At 40.6% G+C, this 24,487-nt stretch overlaps 1 protein-coding gene across 5 annotated transcripts in view; it reads left to right on the forward strand.

Annotated features, from left to right (window-relative positions):
• The first annotated feature begins 1,458 nt into the window (after window positions 1-1,458).
• Window positions 1,459-24,487, forward strand: part of CHD8 (chromodomain helicase DNA binding protein 8) — a 57,478-nt gene continuing 34,449 nt past the window's right edge. For all 5 annotated transcript variants that reach the window (XM_090270309.1, XM_090270313.1, XM_090270310.1 and 2 more), the window contains exons 1-5: window positions 1,459-1,541; window positions 19,268-20,323; window positions 21,176-21,544; window positions 22,236-22,621; window positions 23,843-23,957. In XM_090270309.1, the coding sequence (XP_090126435.1) occupies window positions 19,478-20,323; window positions 21,176-21,544; window positions 22,236-22,621; window positions 23,843-23,957 (1,716 nt within the window). In that variant the 5' untranslated portion in view covers window positions 1,459-1,541; window positions 19,268-19,477. The remainder of the gene's footprint in view (window positions 1,542-19,267; window positions 20,324-21,175; window positions 21,545-22,235; window positions 22,622-23,842; window positions 23,958-24,487) is intronic.

Below are 24,487 nucleotides of genomic sequence, written 5' to 3' on the forward strand. Positions count from 1 at the left end.
CAGTTGCTCCGGCATACCCCTAGCCAGGGATCTGGCCTGCAACCCAGGCATGTGCTCTGACCAGAATGGAACCAGCCACCTTTTGGGTTGTGGGATGATGCCCAGCCCACTGAACCACACCAGTCAGGGCAGCAAGTTTATTTTGTATTAAATAAGCAGAAGTAAAATAGTTTTCTCGTTCTAAAAACTGTTAATTAAGATCATACTTGCATATGCATTTACAAACACATTGTTCTGGTAAATCCTAATACCTCAAATTTGATATAGGGGAGACATTCACAAACAGACTGTTCAATATACAGAGAAATGTATGCGGCCAAGTCTTATCACTTCTGTGATAAAATATTGACGAGTGCCTTTTAAGGTCTCTGAGCTCCCACCATGTGTGACCATGCAAATGTTTTATTTCTTATGAAAAATCCTTTCATGATCTAGAAAGACTACCTTCACTCCCCAGTTCAAAAACCAAGAACTTCTTGTAGCAAGTAGAAGTTCAGACTAGTAAATACAAGAAAATCTTTCTTGTGGAGCGCAAGAGAATTTCGCCACTATAAAATTATTTCCTTTCCAATTTAAATGCAGTTATTAGAAAATTATTTTCTGCAGCCAATGTTTTTAAGACTGTCCCTTAATGGGCTTCCATCATTTGCTCTATCTGTATTCACGAATAGTTTGCATCTACTGATGAATTTAGGCCTTAAAAAAAAAGTGAAATTCTACCCTGAATCCTATTTGTTCATTTCCTATTGATTCCCAGTCCTCTGTACGGACAAACACTGGATTAGAAGCACCTAGACTAGATTAATAACCTATGTTGATCTTACGCTGATATTCTGAGAGAAAGGTGACTATAAAGGATTATTCCAGGAACTGGGAAAATCTAAGAACTCATTTTTGCTGCTTTGATTTGGTAAGATTACTCCTGGGCTGGGGGGGTTGCTTCCAACCGCATTCAGCATTATTCCAGTTTGTCCCAATCTGTTTATATAAAGGAGGGTATGTTGGAGCGGGACCTAAATAGCCCGACAGAACGCTGAAAAGAGCTCCAACTTCTTTAAGCATTTCCCCTCCTTCCGCAAGGCACCAGCCCCGTTCCAAGATGGCTTCCCAGAAACAGGTAACTAAATGTTTTCGTTTAGAGCGCCCCCAACGGCGGGGGTTAAAAGAAATGCCAAGAGGCCTGACCGCTTCTGAACTGAGCCTTCAGAGGCGAACTACAGCCAGATTTTATTTTCAATCAGGCATATCTGTGGTTGCCTACGTACACTTCTGAGCCTTTTAGGACCTCCCACCCTCGAGAGACTTCCTGGATGACACTTAGTCCGGCTGGAAGAGGCCGGTGTCGGCCCTGCTATTGGTGGGTGGGAGCGCCGGTGGGCGGAGCTGAGCGAGAGTGGACTACTAGCAAGCTAGATTGAGGAGAGGGCTGGCCATGCTCCGCCGGAAGGCCCCTTGTTCTCCGAAAGGGTGATTGGAAACGCTGGCTGGAAAGGGAGCATCGGGGAACGCTAACTGGAAAGGTAGCATCGGGACTGGTTCAGGTAGGCTTTCCGCTCATGCCCGCTCCTCAGTGCTGGCCTAAGGGTTTTTGCGTATACCTAGGACTCTTAGAATTGGTTTCAGTAACTCCTCTTCCTCCTCGATCCACCGTGCCCTGCCTGTCCCCCAGTTGTTCAGGGATCAGGTGCGGGGTGATGCTCAGGACTGAACCATTCTCCTTTGTGAGAGGCCGGGGGAGAGGCCGGCTGCCGGGCGCGGGGCCCGAGTCGCCTCGCCTAGCCGCGAAGGTATCTGCCCCGATCGCTGTGGAGTTTTGGGGCTTGTCACTGCATTCCTGGGCGTGGTGTAGGTTTGGGGGCAGCTCCTTGCTCTCCTTGTACCTTCAGAGGAGGGAAAACTCCCCGGTTCTGTTTGGCTACTCCGTACTTTGGACTCAGAAGTGGGAGGTTAGGGTTTTTGTGTTTTCTTTTTTTGCTTGTGTTTTTGTACTTTAATAATCAAGGTGGGTAGGAACGCTTGAGGTAACCGTGTGCAGACTGTTATACATTATTTGGTGTTAATTTCTGTGGGTCTTTGGGAGAGAAGAGCAAGCTTTTGGAGAGTATTTAGAAGTGGGAAAAGAGGAGCTCAAGCTTTGCCATCTCCATTGACAGACCTGCAGAGCTTACTGGTTTTCAGTTGCATTATGTAAACTCTTCATTGGCAAAAGACCCCTCCCGCTGCCTCGGGGCGAATGCAATTTCTTTATTTACCTGTCTCTGTGTCGCAGGACATATCCCTGCCATTGCAGCCGCTGTGCAAATGCAGCAGCTCCTACCTTTTAAGGGCCAGCCCTGAAATGATTCAAGTCTTCAAAGAAAAGATGTATAGTGGATGTATATAGATGTACAGATGTTTAGCGGACTACTCTTTTCAATAACTGAGCACAGTTGAGCCAAAAGACGAAGACTTAGTACTCGATGTCTTTTTCTTTTAAAGAAAGCCCCAAACACAAGCCAGAGGAGCTGCATACTCGGTGACTACTGCATCCTAACAGCACAGATTATTTTCTGTTCTTCTGAGTCTGTCATTTCAGTCAGGGGTTCTCTACCTGGGTTATCTTTATCAACTGAGGGCCCATCTGGTGTGGGGCACTTTAGATACTAGAAGATGAGTTCGTGATGTGAATAATGTTCTCTGCTGGTTAATTAGATGTCTTCTGCGAAGAATTTCTTTTGTATTGGTCACCAAATAGGTTTCAGAACAGATTGTCAGCCTTTTATGACCAGAACGAAAGAAGCTTCTCATTCCAAGTATTTTGGAGTTGTCCCGCCCAGTAAAGGATGAGCTATGATAAGGAAAACAATATTTTCCATTTAGAAAGACCTGAGTTGTGAGAGTAGCATGCCAGTGGGTCTACAAGGCAAGATGAAGGACACTGGCCAAGGGGTAGGCGTGTGTGTGAAAAGATTGGGATAAGGGATTTGATGGACCATTGTATGGGTACTTACACAATTCATACTTTCCCTTTGTTTGATCTGTCCTGTACATCTGGCCTTTTGATTTTTGTCAGTCCCAGAATTGACAATTCATTTAGACATGGGTAGAAAATGGTAGAAATCTTCTGTGAATCACCAGGAAACACAGATCTTGTATTTCTCAAGACAGCCTTTCTTTGCAGCACCGCTTGGTGTTGGGGTAGAAGAATCCTGGCATTGTATTAACCACCACTGCAGAGTTGTAATTGTAAAAGGAAATTTTGACATTTTGTATGAAGGGTCGAGTTTCTGATAGGTAAGGTAAGATGGTGAGGGGATCAGTCTTTAAAGGAAACCATTGCACACATTTCCTTTCAAAAGGGTGAGATTTTTACCCTGGCTGGGTAGCTCAGTTGGTTAGAGCCTCATCTCCATATGCCAAGGTTGTGGGTTCGATCCCCCTTCAGGGCACATACAAGAATCAACCATTTATGAATGCATAAATAAGTGGAACTACAAATTGCTGTTTCTCTCCTCTCTTTCCCTCTCTCCCTCTCTTTCTCATTCTGTCTTTTTCAAATCAATAAATTTTTTTTTAAAGGTGAGATTTTTCTAAGCAAAACTACCAGTTAAGATTAATTTGTGGGTGCCAAGAACTGTGCTTGCTTACTGACAGAATGAGATTTGATATTCTCATCTACTTTAAGGCTGTAACATTTTCAGAGCATTCAGATAGGTGCCAACAGCTTTGAAGATACTTTTTGTCCTCTTTCCTGCAAGAGTTAAGCTATCTTCTGAGCTTACATTGAGCCTAATACCTCAGGAATAAACAAAAGGCAAGTATATTTCTGGACCTTTCACCCTCACACTTAGAATCAGTCCTCTTCTGGACTTGCATTTGAGCAAATCCCTGATCTGCAGGTCTTTGTATAATGTATCCTTACACTATTGTGACCAACCTATAGTACTGGATTTACTATTTTACCTTCAACATTAGATAGACTATTGTTTCATATCTTACTCGTTTTAACTTTGTAGATCTTCTCTTTAATTAACTTTTTATTCTTTTCTTCATGGAGTTGGTGGTCTTCCTTTCATCCTCCCATTATAATTTTGTTTGCTTTGCTTATTTTTATTCACTGACATTGCACCTTTTGCTTCTGTCTTTCTGAGCCTTTTAAGGAATGTAAAGAAATAACTGATGCAGTCGTTTCTTTGGTACCTAGTACCCAAGTGATAGTTGTATTTCTATATAAAGCTGTTTTATGAACTGTTACAGTTGCCTAAGCATTTATTTAACCACTTATTACTTTCTAAATTTGATCCTTAATGATCTTTTCCTCTTTTAGTCTCTGTTTTGTCTTATGTTTGCCTATGTGTGAAGTTGTAATTTAGCTCTTTTTTCGTGTTTTCTAACTCATACTGCTTTTAAGATGTTCATTGTATTTGTATTGCAAAATAAGTATGCCTCTTTGCAGTTACTGGATGTTTTAAATTTAAACCACAAAGTATGTTAGTCTCAGATTTCTCATTATGCTGTTCAGTAGTGTGTGTGTATGTGTGTGTGTGTGTGTGTGTGTATTTTTGTTTTTCTACTGTCCATTACTTTATGTCCTTCACCAGGCTTTTGGTTGTTTAATGAAGCAAAATGGTCAATTTTAAAATATCTTAATTCTTGCCTTCAGATTGAGGCAGGTGACTTTTAAAAATAAAATACTTAATTTCTACCCACTAATGTATGTTACATGATAATCAAATGTAGCAAGTATAAACAGAAACTAGACTGGCATAGATAGTTGCTTTACATTCCCTTTCAGCAGGGATGGATCCAGGAATATATTTTGAACAGTGGAACCTAGAGAGTGCTGTAGCCTCTTCAATTTCAGACTTCTAAATATATTCTTAATAGTTTGTTGCAAAGTGTTCCCAGAACATCATACTCACTCCTATTCAAATAAAAACACACAAAAAATTTCAAATACAAATTAAGGATTTTAAAAAGCATTTACTCTTAAGCATAATTATTAAGAAATTATTGGGTTTGTCATTGAAAGACTGAAACATCCCTGATTTTATTTCTCTGTACATTTCCAGAGAGGTTCATTGTATATGACTTCATTTTATTTGGCATTTTTGGACTTTATTTCATTAAAAAAAAGTAATTAAGTGACATGTCACTCAGATTACTAGGTAATAATAGGACTGTGCTTCTTTTCTCCCCTGTATGTCATCACATTAAATGTGATATAGTTTTAATTCTTTTGGTAATATCCCAATACGCCAGTAATTAGCAATTCTGTAATAACACCTTTTTGTTTTGAGAGTCTGTAATTCTCCTAAAACTATGTCAGTACTTTTCTGAGGAAGGAAGTATATTAACTTAATTCTTAATTTCATCCGAGAGAAAGAATTTCAAAAGCTGTAAAGTCTCAGGTTTCTCAAATTATCTTTCACTGCCATCATAGAAACCTTTGGAATATCCAAAGGGTTCTTCAAAATTTCCACTACATACTTTGGGGGTCTACTACCTCTTTGGGAATTATTCCTTTGGGAAATAGGTTTTCAGAAACACATTGTTCCATTAATGGTAGGGAAATTTCTTTTTGGTAAGTTCTAGAAGAAACCAGTGGTTTCAGTAATTAGAGCCCACATCATAGCAGGATTTTGTAATAGAACATCTTTATCAGATATACATTTGCCTAAATTGAGTGACTGGAAACATTTTTTCTGGATTTTTGAATAGGGGCTACCAAGTTGCATGAATACTGAACTTTTACTTGGTAGTTTTCTTCTTCATTGCTTCTACTCAGTACTCAGTCAGTCTCTTTTTTTACCTCTTGTTTGGGGTGTGGGGCACATTAGTCAGCTGTTTATTAACGCACCAATTCTCCTGTAAAATGTAGTGCTTTTGCCTGTTTTCCTTGTATATCTCCTGTAGGGACAATCTTTTTCATGAGGTCTTGTATATAGGTAATGATCACTTCCTCTCACTGCTCTCTTGAAAGTCATGGGAGTCAGAAGTTGAGACAGATGGATCTGGGCATATGAACTACCAAGGGGCAGCCTGGTTAGTTGGAGAACTGTAGGTTCCCACAAGCAGGTATTGTGAAGTAAATAGAGTAGTATGAGGCAGACACTGACATCATTCCTGCGAAGATGAAAAGTGACCAATTGAATTACCTGGATGTTGCCTAGACACCAGTGCTGGTTGAAATCTTTTCTATGGTTTTGAGGTTGAAGCGTTGTACGTACTGCTTTTTCAGCACAGTGCCCAGCAGTGCTGTTCTTCTAATTGTGAATCTTTGACATCTGTTTCACTATCCCACCATTCTGCTTAGCAGATCAGCTCGGCCAAGTCTTGAAGGAGTAATTGTGCTTTGAGAGAAGCTTTTAGTGGTACTCTTTTAAGTTATTGGAGAAGGAATAATACACTCCTTTTTATTTGCCTACTGTGTGCCAAACACTGTACATTATCTTTTAATCTTCAGAATAATCCTGAAATGTATGTGGTGTTATCTTCATTTTATGGAAGAGAAGAAAATAAGACAATGAGGTTAGGTAACGTAACTAGGAGTAGGACTCTGGTCTGTTGGACTCCAAAGCTCCATTCATTATCTAGCCACCCCCCTATTTAAAAGTTCAGTGCTGACCCCTGTGGAGAAGTGTCTGACCACAACGTGAGAAAAGTAGTCATCCTGTAGCCTGTTAAAGTTGTAACTTCGGCAGTTGTAGAACCTTGAGAATGTAAAATTTCTTTTTGTCTTTGTATCTCTGTCTGTTAAAAGGCAAAAAATAGTTTGTTTCTTTTATATAACTTAGTTAGTTTGAAGATAAGATTATGTGAAATACTTTTAAGTTCCACAGGGGAGAATCACTTGGTCAGTCTTACAGGTAACTCCATTTTTTAGCCAATGCACATCAAACTGGCACATTAATTTTTATTAGTCACTGGTGTCTCTTTTGTGCCTGGAGGCACAAGTATGATAATAGTGCTTTATAGTGTTTCTCCTTCCCCTGCCATACACACCTTTTTAACATAATGTTGCAATGAAAACAATCCCTCCTAAATAAAATAAATGTTTATATTTTTCTGTTAGGCTGAACAAATGTATGTTTATGGCCCAGTTAAAGTAGAGCATGTAAGAGTGGTGTGGGGGAGCATACAAAGGACCAGGACTCTGTTACTTAAATTATATCTATATCTATATCTATATCTGGAATCCAGAGTATTATGTTCACCATGTGCCAGTGAAAAGGAACTTCTCTAGATCCAGTCTAACTTGACCTAAGGGCATACGGATTAGGTTCTTATTTTCTGTTTCAGACTTAGACCAAAACTCCAGGATTTTACTGGGAAAAAATTTATAACAAGGCTGACTTAGAAATGAATCCATGCTCTGGACCTGGCTGATGTGACTCAGTGGATTGAGCACCAGCCTGTGAACCAAAGGGTCACTGGTTCAATTCCCAGTCAGGGCACATGCCTGGGTTGCAGTCCAGGTCCCCAGTTGAGGGTACATGAGAGATAAGCACACATTGATGTTTCTTTCCCTCTCTTTCTCTCCTCCTTCCCCTCTCTTCAAAAAACAAAACAAAACACTATTTTCAAGTCATACGGATATAGTGTCATCCATTTGCTTCTTACCACAGCTTTAAATTGGCCACCACTGAAGGCGTTATGGTCCCAAGCCTAAAGAAGATGACTGAAATTTCATTGCTTTCAACAGTGATTATCACACTATAGAAAACAGTTTTTTAAAGTGTATTACCTGCAGCCCCTTTTGCTAAAAGCCATGTCTGCTCCAAGTCCTAGAAAATGAAGATGCTTATGATTTTATAATGCCTCCTCTGAATGTTCCTGGTAGGAAATGTGCCACTGCCCATTAATTTGTTACTTTCTCTGCACTCTGAGGGAAGCCCTTGCTTTTGCTCAGAAACCTCCCCATTATCTCTTTGCAGCCTCGCTTCCGCAAACCTTTGGCTGGAAGTTGAAAATGCGTTCCTTCAACAAATGTATATTGAATGTCCATTACCACCTCATGAACAAAGGGAATGTTGTAATGAGCAAGTCACACACAGCTCTTGCCCTTGTGGAACTTGCATTCTATTGTAATATGCGGGGGAGGAGGGGCATCAAGCAATTATACTATAATCAGTTTCTCAACCTCTACTACAAAAAAGAAGTTATTGGTGTTACAAGATTATATTTATTTATATTTTTCAAAGATTTTATTTATTTATTTTTAGAGAGAGAGGGAGAGAAACATCAATGTGTGGTTGGCTCTCGTGTGCCCCCAACTGGGGACCTGGCCTGCAACCCAGGCACGTGCCCTGACTGGGAATTGAACTGGCGATCCTTTGGTTCACAGGCTGGTTCACAGACTATTTATATATGGGCATGTAACCTAGAACCTAGTATAGTAGGGAGGTTAAGATTGTGACTTCCAAAGCCACACTGCCTAAATTTGAATCTGGCACCACTTTTCACTAGCTGTGTAATGGGCAAATTACTTACCTTTCTATGCCTACGTTTCTATAAAAGATAGTTATTTTAGGCGTAAGAAAACGAAATGGGTTATATATTTGTATTGTTTAGAAGAGTAGAAAAATACCTGACATGTAATGTACACTGCATAAATTTGGCTGTTTTTTTGTATGGGAGGTCAGGGAAAGCTGCAGCTTCTCCTTCTCCTTCTCCTTCTTCTTCTTCTTCGATGTTGAAATGAGCTTTGATGGATAAATAAAAATTAAATAGGCAGAATGGAAGGGAACCAGTTAGAAGGCAGTTGCACTAGTTCAGGGAAGTGAAGATGGTAAATTGATCCAGAATGGCAAGAGAGGCAGAATTGGATAGATTGGAGGGATAGTTAGGAGATAAAGGTAGGATTTACAAATATTGGATATAGGTGGTGAGGAAGAGGGTTTCTGGGCTTTGCAGCCATGACCTAGTAGGAGATACTGGAGAATGATTACCATCTTTGTGTATGTGCATGCATGGTGGTGGGGATGGAAAGACTACCAAGGTATCAGACTCTGCGGTCGTAAGTCCCTTATAGGGTGAGCTGCACAAGTAGGTCAACCAAGGAGACTGGAGAGACTACCAAGAAGAGCTGTTGAGTAAGTAAGTGGATGTACAGGTGTGGAGATATAAATAAGAGACATAAACATATAGATAATTTGATGGAAAAAGTAATGAATAATAATTGAGGCCATGAATTTGAATTAGACATTCTTAAAAGTATAGAATGAGAAGTAAAGAGGGCTCTAGGGCCAAACTTTGTGAATTTCTACAGTTAAAGGCTGATAAGAGGAAAAGAATAACAAAGGAAAAGTGGCCAGAGAAGTAGAAGGAAGACCAGAAAAGTGTGATGTCCTGGAAGGTGTCTGAAAAAAGTGTTTGAAAGGTGTGACTGGTTTTTCTAAAATTTTTATTACCCTTCCTTGGATCTTTGAGTCTTAACTTAGATCTCTCACCACTCAAAGTTGGATGCTAGTGACCTAGAACATATCTATAGCAGGTTTAGACTGATCAGAGCCAGTTAGTTGAATATGATCTTCAGACTCTAGAATCTAAAGTGTAATTATTCCCATGTGCCTTAAGTTAGATTTAATATAAAGGAAGAGAGTGAGAGTGTATATTCAAGCTTATAGGAATTAACCTGATGAAATTAACAAATTATTTTGGATGCCATTAATCTGAGTGGTGATCCCCACTAAAGCTGATTGGGTAGACATACTGGCCAAAACAAAAATTTCTCCCAACTGTTGTTCTAGCAACATTTGTTGAGTACCTCCTAGGACATAGTAGTTATATGCCAAATATGGTGGTAGGTGTTTCATTAATCCTCATTAGTGGCTCTGTAACTTGATACTCTTCTGTAGAGAGGACTGAACTAGACTCAAAAAGATTAATTTTACTTGGTGGTACAAAGATTTGAACGCACATCCTTCTGACTTGAAAGCCCATTATACTTCCATGTACAAATATAAATAAAATACAAAATAAGAGGTAATTATTCTTTAAAAGCATGTTAAAATGCTAAGAAAGCTCATATTGGACTGATTCCTTTTGGCTTGACAATGAAAAGTAGGGATCAAGAAGGTTTTCAATTTTTAAATCCAATGGCCATTTTAAAGTTCTTATGTTAGTGGACATTTTGCTTAGTTCAGTATAATTGATCACTCCTTCCCCCTCCAGTACTGTGCTCTCTTTGCTTCTGTGGCACTGCCCTCTGCTTCTCTAGCTTTTCTTTTCTACCTGCTTGGTAGGTGTAGCTTATTCTGATTCTTAAATCTTTATGTTTTCCTGGGTTCTTCCTCAGCTTTTCTCACTCTACATAAAAAAATCTCAACAATTGGGGTTCCATCTAAGCGTTTTGTTTAGTCTGTATACCGTTTAAAACTTTTTTAAATTTTATATTTTTTATTATGCAATGTGCATTTAAAACCTAGAAGATTTACCTAAAACTCTTATTTCTGGCTTTCGAAAAATCTGAAGTTCTTGCTCAACCTTGAATGTGCATTTCCATATGGCAACACAACTAGAGCTGATAGCAGCTACTCTCTTTGGAATGGACATGGGTTCTTCAGTTCTTCACAGACCCCAACATTCTCTGTTGCTTCCCAACAGTATTGATACAGTTTTTTGTATACTTGCTTTGATATTCACACTTCTTGGGTAATCTTCACTCTTAAAACTACCATTTAGATACTGGTAACTCTAAACCTATCACCAAACCAACTACTAAGAGTTATACATCCAACCTCCTATTGAATATCACTACTTAACATACTATAGTCAGCTCAAACTCAGTGTGGTTGAACTCATCTTTGCCTCTAAACTCCAAATAGAAATTTCTATCCCATAGGTTTTACTCTGCTCTGTTCCTTTCTTCCCGTCATTACGTTTTGAACCACATTGCTATGATTCAGGCCCTAATCATCTTGTTAGGATTCTTGTTTGCAAACTCAAGCAGAGTTTTGCTAACTCAAGCAGAAGGGGAATTTGTTGGAAGGATATTGTATGGCTCACAAAGTCAATGGGAACGCTAGAGAACCTGGTTTAGAAAACGATCTAAAACCAAGAGAGGTTAGAGAAATAGAAAACATTGTCAAGGCCACATCACTGAACAATCTGTTTAAGATACTGAGTGTTGTCTAACTGCTTGGTTTTGGGTCTTTAAATGACCTCTTCAAAGTCAAAGTTCCCCTAAGAAGTGTCCAGTTAATAGCATAGGTCATGTGTACACTTGGTCTCTGCCAGGAAGAGAAGGTGGGACCTCTACCTCCAACTTCCCATCTCCCCCACACACCCCCGGCTCTATGTGGGAGGTAATATCCAGCCTCCCATGGAAGAGTCTTACTTCAGCTATTTTCCCAATACAGGAACAGGGTTTTTGGTTGCTGGGAAAAAAGAAAATCAGCAAACATCCACTATACAATCCTTTTCGGGACTACCATAGCAGCCTCCTAACTACTTCTATGTTCTCTGTACCCTCATCCCCAAATCTATTCTCTTATCTAACAGAGTTAGCTATCAAAAATGCAGTTGTGGTCATGTCATTCCCTGTTTCAGTGGCTTCTCATCCACCTATAAGAAAATGCTTTGTCCTGACTGGTGTGGCTCAGTGGGTTGAGCATAGTCCTGCAAACAGGATGGTTGCTGGTTGATGCCCAGTCAGGGCACATGCCTGGGTTGCTGGCCCATGCCCAGCTGTGGGCCTGCAACAGGCAGACGATCAGTGTTTCTCTCCTGCTGTTTCTCCCTCCCTTCTTCTCTCTCTAAAAATAAATAAATAAAATCTTGTTGTTTTTTTTTTTAAAGAAAAAATGCTTGAACGTGGTATTCAAGACTCTCATTGCAGGGTCTGGCCATTACCTATCCTTTCAATCTCTTTGTAATTCCTTCTTTGTGATCTAAACTTTGGCAAGACTGAACTACAGAACTACTTAGAGTTTCTGCTACATGTTTCATGTTGTTTCTCATTGCAGTGCTTTGTTTTGTCTTTCCTCTTACTGTTTTTGCTGCCTGAAAACCCTTTCTTGTAGCCCACTTACTTTCCCTAGTTAAGTCCATTAAGAAACAACTTCATGATACCTTTTCTTACTACATTATTAAGTTCCTTTCATTTGTGTCTCTGTAATAGTCCCCTACTTATTTAATTGCACATATCACCTTGTATTACAATTGTTTACATTTGTCACTGCTGCCATAATCTTTACTCTTTACCCTCTCCCCACATATATGCTCAAATATACCCCTACGTATCGTGAGTTCTTGTCTCTTCATCTCTGGTTCTAGAATACTACCACATTACTTGGCATATTATATACTCAACAAATGATGAGATAATGAAGAGTAAGTTGTTTTTTGTTTTCTTTTTTGCTAGCATATAAGTGTATATGTGGAAGAATAGTGGAAAATAAGACTGGAAAGGCAAAATGTGGTCTTAAGATTTATGTGTTAAGTAACAGGGAACCTTTGAAAGTTTTTAAGCCAGAGACTGATTTGGCCATACTGTGTTTTAGGACATTAATCTGGTAGCAGAATGGATTAGTTATGAGGTGCTTACACAAGCAACTGAATAAATAAAGAGGAGGCAGCAGAAGTAGAAGAGTCAGGATATATAAATCCTAACTTTGTCACTTAATTTCATAGTTGAATCACTCTACTCTCCAAGCCTCAGTTTTCTCATCTGTAGGACAGGAGGGCAGACTTCTTATGATTGCTGAAGTCTTTGCGGGCTCCAAAATTTGGCTCTGCTATATTCCAAGAGAGTCCATGGGACTTAGCAAATGATTAGATGGTGGATACAGGAGAAGGTTTCAGAGACACCTTTGAGGTTTTGAGCCTGAGTGAATGGGAAAACAGTGTTAGTGTTTACAGGAGTGGTAATTGCGTGTTCCTAGCAATAGTGGTAATGCTAGGTGGTTTAAAAATAGATCTACAGCCAAGTTGATCCGCTTCCTCTTTATGTCCTAGAGTACAGAAAGTAGGATTTCAGTGTTGACAATTGTTACATTTCAGGGGAAACATGACCAGGAAGTCAGCAACTGTTTTTAATAATAGTTTACTTTGGAGAATTTAAGCATGTATCATTCTGGAGTTGACTAGTTTCATTGGGAATGAGTGGTCTCAAGTGGCCTTGCAAAGTGGACATTAGCTAGTATATCAAAGGGGCTGAGTTTCAACAGAAATGAGGTGTGGGGCAGGATACCAGGTTTTGAGTGAGGAGTTGGGTGTGTGTTTTGGAGGGGAGGGGGCTGGGAATTGTTACAGGGCTCCTGGAAAGTGTCAAGAGTGCAAACCAGTATTTGGAGTTGTGGCAAAAAGAATGCTTTATCTTTTAAGGGTAAAAAGGCCCCATATTCATCAATTGGGCTGCCTCATTCCCTCATTCCAAGATTTGGCCCCTTTCAGTGGGCAGGGGGATGAGATGTAATCTCTACAGCAGAGGGGTTGACAGGGTTGCTGGAAGGCAGAGAATTCAGGGGGAGGCAGAGTTGGCCTAGTGTGGAACCCTCCCTCCTGAGTTTATGCTCTTTGGTGTGCAGAATACAGTATAGGTTGTAGGGAATTTAATCCCTAGGACTAGTTTCTTGCAGCATGAGACCGTACCTCTGGCCAGGCCCCTTTTTTTTTTCAAGCAAGCTGCAGGCTTGCCTCGGCCCTAGAAACCGGATAGGCCTCTCCGTGCGCTCTCAAACTAACTCGCAGTGGCGGGGGAGGGGGAAGCTCTCCGAAGTCCCACCCTTTGCGCTGTTTTGCGTCTATGGTTTTCTGGTGATTGGCAGTCTAGTTCAGCCAATCAGGGCGCGGGGCGGGCTGGCGCATCAGGTTAGGTTGCACAGGAGGAGGGGGAACTGGTGCTGGAGAGACAGCGAGAGGGGCAAACCGGGCCCCCCCCGCCCCCCACGCCGCTGCAGGTAAAGGCACCTCTCTTACCCCACTGGGATGAGGCACAGCTCCTTTTCTCCTTCAGGGCTTGTCGGGCCTTCCAGCCTGTAGCTTCCGCCCTAACATTGCTCCCACCCGGGCATCCACACCCCCCCTCTTTCCACCCCCCGCATCTTCTCGTCTTGGCCATCCCTACTCTGGAGGGCACCCCGCTAGCTCCCTCTTTCAAGTGCATGTACTTCATCTCCATTTTGGGGTGCCAGTTGCCAGACGTCTCTGCTGTATGGGCCTTACTGGCAGCAACCCCGGCAGTATGAGCAGGTAATGTACCCGGGTCCCCGCCACCCCCACCCCCCCATTCGCGTCTTTCTGTTCATAAACCCCTGACTTCCTAACCTTGCCCCTTTCCTTATTTCACATGAGTACATAATTTCTGTAGTTTCTTCTTTACCCCCTGAACATACGTCCATGCTTTTAGCTTTCATAGTTGCCTCTTTTGCTTTTCTTGTTTATTCAGAAGGGCTCACTTTTATCAGCCATGTTTGCCCCCAAATGTCCATACCCCTGAATGAGGTGTGCTTTCTCCTTAAGTAACTGGGAAAACAAAAACAGAGTAGCCACATTTAGTAGTGAGAATGGTGAAGATAGAGGAAATGGCCTTGGATCCGAGTCTTCTTGAGGGAAATCTTCTGAGTGGCTCGAAGTTAAAAGCTCCATTTCTTATGGTCTGTGTCCTTCCATCCTGATCCCTAGCTGACCCTAAATTGTGATTACATTCACTTTGGGTGTTTGTTTCCCATTTCTTTATAAGATTTGAGACTCTTTGGGTTTCACAAATGTCTCCACAGTACAGTTTTTAAATCCTTTTCTTTTAAAAGTATGTTGATGGTTTTCATTTTAGGCCTTCTGATTATTTTCAAGGGATTTCTCATTTAAATTAAGCTGCTTCTGAGCATCTTGTGTTTCAGTAAAGTGTTTATGTCTGTCTGCAGCTGATCTTCTTGAAAGGATACTGTTTCCAATAACAAGTTTTATACTTTGAGGTAAAATAGCTTGTTATTTTCTGAATCTTTGAGCAGTTAGAGGTTAAATGGGCATGGGTGGTATTTTGTAAAAGTGCATATTACCAAAAAAGACCTGCACTTATCAATATGGCGTTTGTTCATTATCTTCTAAGAAGATGAGCAGTGCAGAGAAATCTGTAAATGGCGAGTGGATGTCTGTAGTTCAATTTATGTAAATTTATCTGTTAGACAACTGGACTAATCTCTGTTGCAGTGCTTCTCATCGATCATAAACAGTAACTGTGGTACACTCCTTTCTGAGAGGCTGTAAGAAATATTGTCCCATCACAGAGGTGTTGATAACCCGTCCAAGCCAGGCATGCTTCTTCTTTCTCTGATGCTCCCAACCCCCTTGTCTTTTATAGATTCTCATTAGCCTAGAAGATTTTGTCCAGTTTTACAGAATGTAAATAACCCAAACAGTGAGGTGTATTTCCCCTTTCTATTTGATAAATATAAAATTAGGACATTGAATAAACATTTTCAAACTACCATACCTTCTATCCCCCAGTTGAGAATCACTGGGAAGTGATTGGAAAAGTATGAGAAGATTGAGATGGAAAACTAGAGTAGAATGAAAACAGAGTTTTATGATTAGACAGAAAAGTTGTTATTGAGATCGGCAAGGGTGAGGAGACACATAAAATAAGGAAAGAAGCGCTGACTGGTGTGGCTGTGTGGATTGAGCACTGGCCTGCAAACCAAAAAGATTGCCAGTTCGATTCCCAGCCAGGGCTCATGCCTGGGTTGCAGGCCAGGTCCCCATTTGGAGGCGCAGAAGAGGCAACTACACATCGATGTTTCTCTCCCACTCTTTCTCCCTCCTTTCCCCTCTCTCTAAAAATAAATAAATAAAATAAGGAAAGGAGAATTGGAACTCTAGATTAAAAAACAAAACAAGAACTATTAAAGGTGATAAAACTGCGGAAGAACAGCAGTTTAGACTTACATAGAAAGGAAAAAGTAGTTACCCCTTTAAGAATGAGATGAGATGAGGGGCAATGTTGTAAAGTATTTCTTAGTGTTCGCTGGCTTGTTATTTGGAGAATATAGGTAAGGTCTTGGATTTTAACTTTAACTGACTAGTTTGTTCCACTTCTCCCCAACTCCCACCCCTCAAGGTTTCTGTCATTAGTTTGAAATTAATGAAAGTGATTATTGCAATCATTAAATTCTGTCTTTCCTTTGAGTATATACATGTGTTTCTCTTTTGAGCAGGGATATGACTTCTTTTCTAGGCACTTTACTTGTGGTAACTAAGTGCTTCATATATTTGAATGCTTAACCTCTACTTTTGCTACCAAGGTTTGAAGCATGGGATAGATAATGTGGTGGGCTAGGCCAGGTGTGGATACAGCTAGGGTGACCCAAAAGTAAGAATAGAAAGAGGGGTGAAGAAAGATGGAGGTATGTTGGAGAGATTTAATCTTTTGAGAGGCAAGGACAACTTAAAGGTGGGAGTTAGAAAGGAACAGGAGACTAGGATTTAAAAATATGTACAAGATGAATTAGGTCAGTAGAAGTAAGTTGATGGGATGGGACTGAAAAGCTGTGAAACTTGGTGGTGGTGGGGCTTTAAGTCAGTGGTGAGGTTTTTTAAATTATTGGACCCAGACTGAACCAGGGGAAGCAGAAATTTGACCCAATAACTGGGGAGAAAAATGATGAATGCATTGATCTTTAGAAACGTATAGTACTTGAGTCATATGATGGGAGGATGAGGAAGTACTTCAGAAACTGGTAGCCATATTTCTCCCATTAAAAAAAAGATCTTTCACCTTGGCCGAGTGGCTCAGTTGGTTGATGCGTCATCCCATACATCAAAAGGTGGTGGGTTCGATCCCCAGCTGATCCCTGGTCAATCCTTGGTAGATCCTCAGTTGGTGTGTCCAGGAGGCAACCAATTGATGTTTCTTTCTCACATTGATGTTTATATATTTCTCTCTCTCTCTCTTTCTCTCCCCCCCTTCCCCTTCCCCTCTCTCTCTCTCTCTCTCTCTCTCTCTCTCTCTGAAATCAATAAACACATCCTCAGGTGAGGATTTTAAAAAATGAGATCTTTCTCTGACTGAGATTTGGCTGTTGTTGAGGGAAGAAAGAGCATTTGGATGAATACATAGAAGAAATCATGGAAAGGGCAAAATACCCCTTGGAAATAAAGGCAAGTTATAAACTATTATCAGCATAAACTTCCAGTTAGTGGAAACTTTCTTGTAGTTATTATGTGACACTTAACTGTTAGATATTTAGTGTAACTTCTCTTGGATAGTGTAACTTCTGACAAGGAATAGGAGATGAAAGATACTAAGTAGCAAAGTAAGGGCATAACTAGAAAAAAGTTGATGGTAGTGTTGAGGATGTTTATAAAATTATTGAGTAGATTTTTATTTAATCAAGAAACATTGAGAACTTTTCTGGTCATCATTTTGAGTAGCTGGGGTAGGCAATTAGGAGAGGGTGGAATGAGCTGGTGGAATAGTTTACCCAAGAGTGGGAAGTTGATAGGGATCCTGGGTGAGATGTGAAGGGTACATGATTACTGAAGCATCTTGTTTAACATTGGTGGAGATGCCATGTATACTTTGTAAGTTTGACTGATGTGCCAGCCACTGATGAGTCTTTTCTTTTTATATATGTCTTGAGTTTCTGGGATATTTACCCACATTACTGTATTGTTTTATAAGGATAACTGAAATAGATTAAGGAAGAGAAAAAATTTGGGGGTTGTGTGGAAAAGCTTTCTTCAGTCAAGTCTATACTGTGTCTTCTAAAAGTTAGAAATGGTTTTATCAAGCAGGGCTTTCTTGGATTGTCAAATACTGACATATTACAAAGAAGAGATACAACATTTTAATATAGTTTAGTTATTGCTGATGAACTTGTAATTCCTTTTATTAGTTTTTTCTTTTTCCAGCATTTACATGAACTTGAAGTCCCAGGCATGGATTTAGTAAACATACTTTCATTTATTGTAGATCAGTTTTTCAAGATGGAAAACTTTCTACTGTCTCTTTTTAAAATCAGGGAGTACCATTTAGTGTCTGTAAGGCCTGAATGGTTCCTTCCAGATACTGCAAGCAAATATATTAACTCATTAAGTATTTTTTGAGTAGCTACTATATATGTGATATCCTGCTGGGTTCTTTAGGGATCTACAGATAAATAATATATGGTCCCCCATCATCAGGAACTGTTGTCTCTTTGGGAAAGAGGAACTGGGCCACCACACTGGATTGTTCAGGGTGTGCATTTCACATATCCATTATCATCATTGATAATATGACAGATTTCCAGCAGAGGGCAGACAAGCATCTTGAGGAGCAGGCAGCTTTTTAAAATTTGCATGAAGGAGCCAGCCATTTGGGCCTTCAGAGGATATGGACAAGACACTGACCATTTTAGTATATTAAATATAAGTGTTTTCAATAAGATGCAAACAATGCTGTGGTATTTAAAGAAGATGAAGGGACCAAGTCATCACAAATTACTGTTAAAAGGGCCTCACCTTACAGAGTAGAAGACCTTTGAGGGTGGGAAAGCTTTCAACTGGGAGAGATGTTGGGGGTATGGTGGGGGTGTTCCTGGCAGAAGCTACAGCATAATAGGAAAAGACATACAGATAAGAATCACATTAAGGGAACTGTAGTCTAGTTGGACTGAAATATAGGATATATATAAGAAGTAATGAGAAACTTGGGAATATAAACTGGAACTAAAATGTAGAATTCTTTGAATTCCTTGCAAAGGAAGTTTTTTTATCTTAGATATGAGAATGGGGAGGAGATTCAGAACAGAGATACTATATATAGACTAATATGTTAACTAAAATAACATTTATAAAACTTTCTAGGTAAAATTATATTATAAGCTTACCAAGATGGTACTATGACCATGATTAAAGGTATAAAGGAACTTTATATAATACAATATATCCAGAGACTTTTATCTACAGTCACTGAAATGCTGCTGATAAATTGTTAAGTTCTGGCAACCTAAGAAACCTAAATAGAAGGTGAATGACTTAAATTTCCTGATCTCTACCTAAGAATGATAATTGTAAAAAGAAATGGACAAAGACAGCTGAATGATCTTGACAGACAGAAGCTTAAAATTGTATAGCTGTAATAGCCCTAAAAGCTATTTGGTTTATTTTATTATTACTTTTTTAGTTTCAGTTTCGAAGCAGAAATGTGGGTGTTTTACTTCTTTGTCTCTGTCCTCAGATTACTTCGTATATCCCTCTTCTCATTATTTTGATGTGATTTGATAATAAGAGTGGTACCTAAGAAGAAGGAATTTTTCCTGAGCTCACCTACTTTGCTTATTTTTCATTTGTCTTCCCACAACAGGAGTTTCACCATCTTCCTCTGAAGACCTAGCCATCATACTCCATGAAGGTCAGGACAATCTGACATGCACTTGTTTCTTGCCTCTTTACCTGAAGAGTAGTCTTCTATTGTGTACATTTTTTCATAATAGGGGAGGGGAGGGGAGAGCCAGTACCCCCCTCCCCTTCCCTTCCTAGACCTTGGGGATCAACCCTCCATTGCTGTTCCAAGATGGCAGACCCCATCATGGATCTGTTTGATGACCCAAATTTATTTGGCCTGGACTCTCTGACTGATGACAGCTTCAACCAGGTCACACAAGATCCCATTGAGGAAGCCCTTGGACTGCCAAGCTCTCTGGACTCCTTGGATCAGATGAACCAGGATGGAGGAGGTGGTGATGTGGGGAATCCATCAGCAAGTGACCTAGTCCCCCCACCAGAGGAAACAGCCTCCACAGAACTTCCCAAGGAATCAACAGCTCCAGCTCCAGAATCTTTAACCTTGCATGATTATACCACTCAGCCTGTCAGCCAGGAGCAGCCAGCCCAACCTGTCTTACAGACACCAATGCCAACATCAGGACTTTTGCAGGTCTCCAAGAACCAGGAGATCCTGAGCCAAGGGAATCCTTTCATGGGTGTCTCTGCCACAGCTGTGTCCTCCAGTAGTGCTGGAGGGCAACCACCTCAGTCAGCCCCTAAGATTGTTATCCTTAAAGCCCCACCAAGCTCCTCAGTCACTGGTGCCCATGTGGCACAAATTCAGGCCCAAGGTATCACCAGCACAGCTCAGCCCCTGGTGGCTGGCACAGCCAATGGTGGAAAAGTCACTTTTACCAAAGTGCTGACCGGCACTCCCCTTCGACCAGGTGTTTCCATTGTCTCTGGTAATACAGTGTTGGCCGCCAAGGTCCCTGGGAACCAGGCTACTACTGTGCAGCGCATTGTCCAGCCCAGCCGACCAGTAAAGCAGCTGGTCCTACAGCCAGTTAAGGGTTCAGCTCCTGCTGGAAACCCTGGGGCCACAGGGCCCCCACTGAAGCCTGCAGTTACACTGACCTCTACACCTACTCAGGTGACTTGAGTGAAAGGGGGAGGTGAATTTTGGTTTCGTAGAGGGTCCAGCAGCTCTGGGAGAGAGAACACACGAGAGCTAGCTCTAGGAAATCCTGTCTAAATTCCACTTTGTTTATTATCAATTAATGTTGACAGCCACATACTTAGTATTTAATCAGGTGGAAGCAGTTAGTGTTAACATATTTTTTTGAATTCTTACTAAGGTTAATGCTGAACCAGTCAGCCACAGTCCCTCAATTTACAGAGCTCACAGTCTGCCAGGCATGACAGACAGCTAGACAAGAATCCACAGTAATGTATGATATAAAGTTTTAAGAGAAATAAAGGATGCTATGGGAGCAAAATCATTTTTGAAAAAAAAAATATTTGTAAGACTTATAGAAACTATGTATGTCTTTCCCCTGATCTTATTACTGAGATTGCCCTCCTGCTTTGCTCAGTGAAAAGGCCAGTTTCTGTTCTAAGAAAATAGAGGATCTTACCTCTGAATAAAGGGCCAGAGTTTGGGGGTGACAGCAGCAGTATTAAGATAAAAAGGACCAGTAGAAAGAAACTAAAAAGGTGGATTTCAGTTCAGTAAGAATACTTTTGTTCTAATAGAGTTCCAAAAAACAGAATGACTGTCTTAGAAGATAGCCTCCCATCAGGAGATTTCAAAAATAGCCTTGATACTCACGGGGCAAAAGTGTTACAGAAAAGACTCTGTCAAGACAGGAGGATGAACAAAATTAATTGTACTGTCTTCTTCCCCCTCAGTTTTTACTTTGCTAGGATGAGGAAAACTGGTGTAAATATTTAAGGATATACCATTCTCTAATGTACCTCTTGCAATTTTCTTTCCTTACTGTAGGGTGAATCGAAACGCATCACCCTGGTCCTCCAGCAGCCACAGTCTGGCGGTCCCCAAGGACATCGTGTGGTGCTAGGGAGTCTACCAGGGAAGATAGTGTTACAGGGCAACCAACTAGCAGCCCTGACTCAAGCCAAGAATGCCCAGGGGCAGCCTGCCAAAGTAGTAACTATCCAGCTGCAGGTGCAGCAGCCACAGCAGAAAATCCAGATTGTACCACAGCCTCCATCATCACAGCCGCAGCCCCAGCAGCCACCATCAGCCCAGCCAGTGACACTCTCCTCTGTGCAGCAGGCTCAGATAATGGGACCAGGACAGAGCCCAGGACAAAGACTTTCGGTACCACTCAAAGTGGTACTGCAGCCACAGGTGAGACTTACACTGGAGGGAAAATAGACCTCAGTCCCATGTTACTACCCTCAGCAACCACTCATTGTTGAATGTGGGGACTGTTTAGATTTATACCTCTGAACTGAGATATAGACTTTTATCTCTTCCCGCCATGGAAACCTTGTTTTAAGTATATCATGAAAAGATTTAAGGGTTATTATTTGGTTGGGATAAGAGGTAATTTATCTGGTATTTGTCTTTGAACTGTTTCATTTACAATCTTGTGAAATAAAAATGGTTCTAAATATCCTCATTTAAAAGACAAACAGTCATAAAGAGGTCAAGTGATTATTACCCCTCCCACCCACCCACCCCCAGGAAGGTAAAGGTAAACTAAGAGGAGAATTTAAGGTTTGTTTATTTTGAGCCCAGAGACCTGTACTGTATTGGTTATATTGTTTGGAATTTTTCTAGGATAATGAAGATGGGTATTGACATTAGGAGCATGGCTAAAGGATATTAAAGTTTAATTTGGCACAATTATTGCCTTTTTTTTTTTAACCCCTTCCCACAAAAAAAATTAAGTGTCCAGGTTTAATGAGATTTGGGTCTGAGCCTGATTTTAAGGAATTAGTGAACTGAAGTTGCAAGCCTACCTGCTTCAGAGCTGGGTTTTACTTAGGCCATTTACCTACAACTTGTAGACATTTTAGTGCTTTCATTTCCATAGGCTGGGTCTTCCCAAGGGGCCTCCTCTGGACTCTCCGTAGTTAAAGTCCTAAGTGCCAGTGAAGTGGCAGCTCTGTCCTCACCAGCAAGCTCTGCTCCTCACATGGGAGGCAAGACAGGACTGGAGGAAAACCGCAGGCTGGAGCACCAGAAGAAGCAAGAGAAAGCAAACCGGATTGTAGCAGAGGCCATTGCTAGGGCCCGTGCTCGAGGTGAGCAGAACATACCCCGAGTCCTGAATGAGGATGAGTTGCCCAGTGTTCGGCCTGAGGAGGAAGGTGAAAAGAAACGCAGGAAAAAGAGCAGTGGGGAGAGGCTCAAGGAAGAAAAGCCAAAGAAGAGCAAAACATCTGGTACCTCCAAAACCAAGGGCAAGAGTAAGCTGAAGTGAGTACTACCCTTTGCTATTCTGATGGGACAGTCGAGGGCAGCGCGTTTATTTTTAAATTAGTGTTGAGAGGAAATACTTGTATTCAGCAGCAACATAGTTCAAAATGATTTGTCAGAGAAGATTGTAAGGCCTGTCTTTTTCTCTGTGTTAGTGCCTACTTTGCATATTTTGAAAGAATTGCTAAGGCACAGGAAAAGATCATTGTGTTGGGGGTTACATTTAAAAGCTATGACTGTTTTTATATGTTTTTCCTGATTTGGTATCACTGTAGTGTGAAGGATTTCTCACTATTCCGCTACCACCCACATTAATAAAATGGAGCAGCTGGAGAGACAGCTGCCATGTTCTTGCATCTCATCTGTGAACTAAAGAAGTTTTCAGCAACCACTGTCAGTCTTAAGCAATGTTGTCAGAACCATGGCTTACCACATAATTCTTGTCACAATTGAGTGTTCTCTTTTTCCCTTTCATGTCCTACAGCTTCACTCTTTTCTCCCTAGCTTCAATTTCCTAGGACTTTAGCATTTGTGATGTAATTATAATAATGCTTTATATTGGTATAGGATTTTTTAGCTTTTAAAAAACAAATTTTGTATCAATTATCTTACTTGATCCTTAACAACTGTCAGGCCAGGTATCATCAATGTTTACAAAAAAGAAAACTACTGCCCAGCTAGTGACAGAACTGGGACTAAATATAAGGCCTAGTAATTCTTAGTTTAGTATTTATTCTGCCCTCTCTTTCCTTTTTTTAGAATATTTTATTTATTTTTAGAGAGAGCGGGAAGGAGAGAGAAAGGGGAAAAAACATCAGTGTGTATGCCTCTTATGTGCCACAGTTGGAGACCTGACCTGCAACCCAGGCATGGCTCCTGACTGGAAATCGAACCAGGGACCTTTTGATTTGCAGGCTGGTGCTCAATCCACTGAGCCACTCCAGCCAGGGCTACTCTCTTAAATTACCTTCCCTCAGGTACTTGTGAACCCAACAGCAGTACGGATTTGACACATTTGGTGTAAAGGTCAGCCAGTGGTTTAGAAACCTCAGTAACTTTTTTTCAGACACCCTCCTCAATAGCAATGTGTTCTACAGACTGAAGTCTAGATACTTCTGTCTGTCTGGAAGCTTCATCTGTAATGGTTTAGATTAATTATATTTTCTTACTCCTAAATTTTCATTGCCCTCATTGAAAATGATTTTGTTTTTTCCATTTTAGCACCATCACTCCTGTGGTGGGTAAGAAAAGAAAGCGTAATACCTCATCTGATAATTCAGATGTGGAAATCATGCCTGCACAATCACCTCGGGAAGATGAAGAAAGCAGCATTCAGGTAAAGAATCCATAGAGAACTTAGTAGAAAAATCAAGTTTAATTCTGAGAGACATACCAGGAGTAGACACTGAGAGACTATCAGCCTATGCATATTTCAGCAATTTTTCTAATCCAGAGGAAGGCCTAAAAGGTAAAAGAGATAGGACCTGATCATTGTCATGTCCTTTAAATTTTGCGTTTTTAAACAAAAAGCATATTACAGTAAAAATAGCAATAGCCATTTTTCTAAATTCTAGTGTTTCAAACACTTAAACAAAAATGAAATTATGCTGCACGATTGTTGTATTGGCCATGTTAGTACTTTAGTTTCTCTTAGAACTATCCAGCTATCCCTTTTGCCTTTTTGTACACTTCAGAGTTCTGATTCTGAACTGGGGTGCTCAAGCACAATGTTTTTTCCTACCTTTCCAAGATGAGGGGTATTGGAAGAAAATAAAAGAAGCTGGACGGAAGAACTTCAGTTCTCTGTCTCTGATTGTTGCCTTATGATACCATCTTTGGCTCTAGTGTCCAGCCACAGATAGAACA

The sequence above is a fragment of the Furipterus horrens genome, unplaced genomic scaffold (assembly GCF_987537825.1).
Source record: "Furipterus horrens unplaced genomic scaffold, mFurHor1.1.pri manual_scaffold_3, whole genome shotgun sequence".
NCBI lineage: Eukaryota > Metazoa > Chordata > Mammalia > Chiroptera > Furipteridae > Furipterus > Furipterus horrens.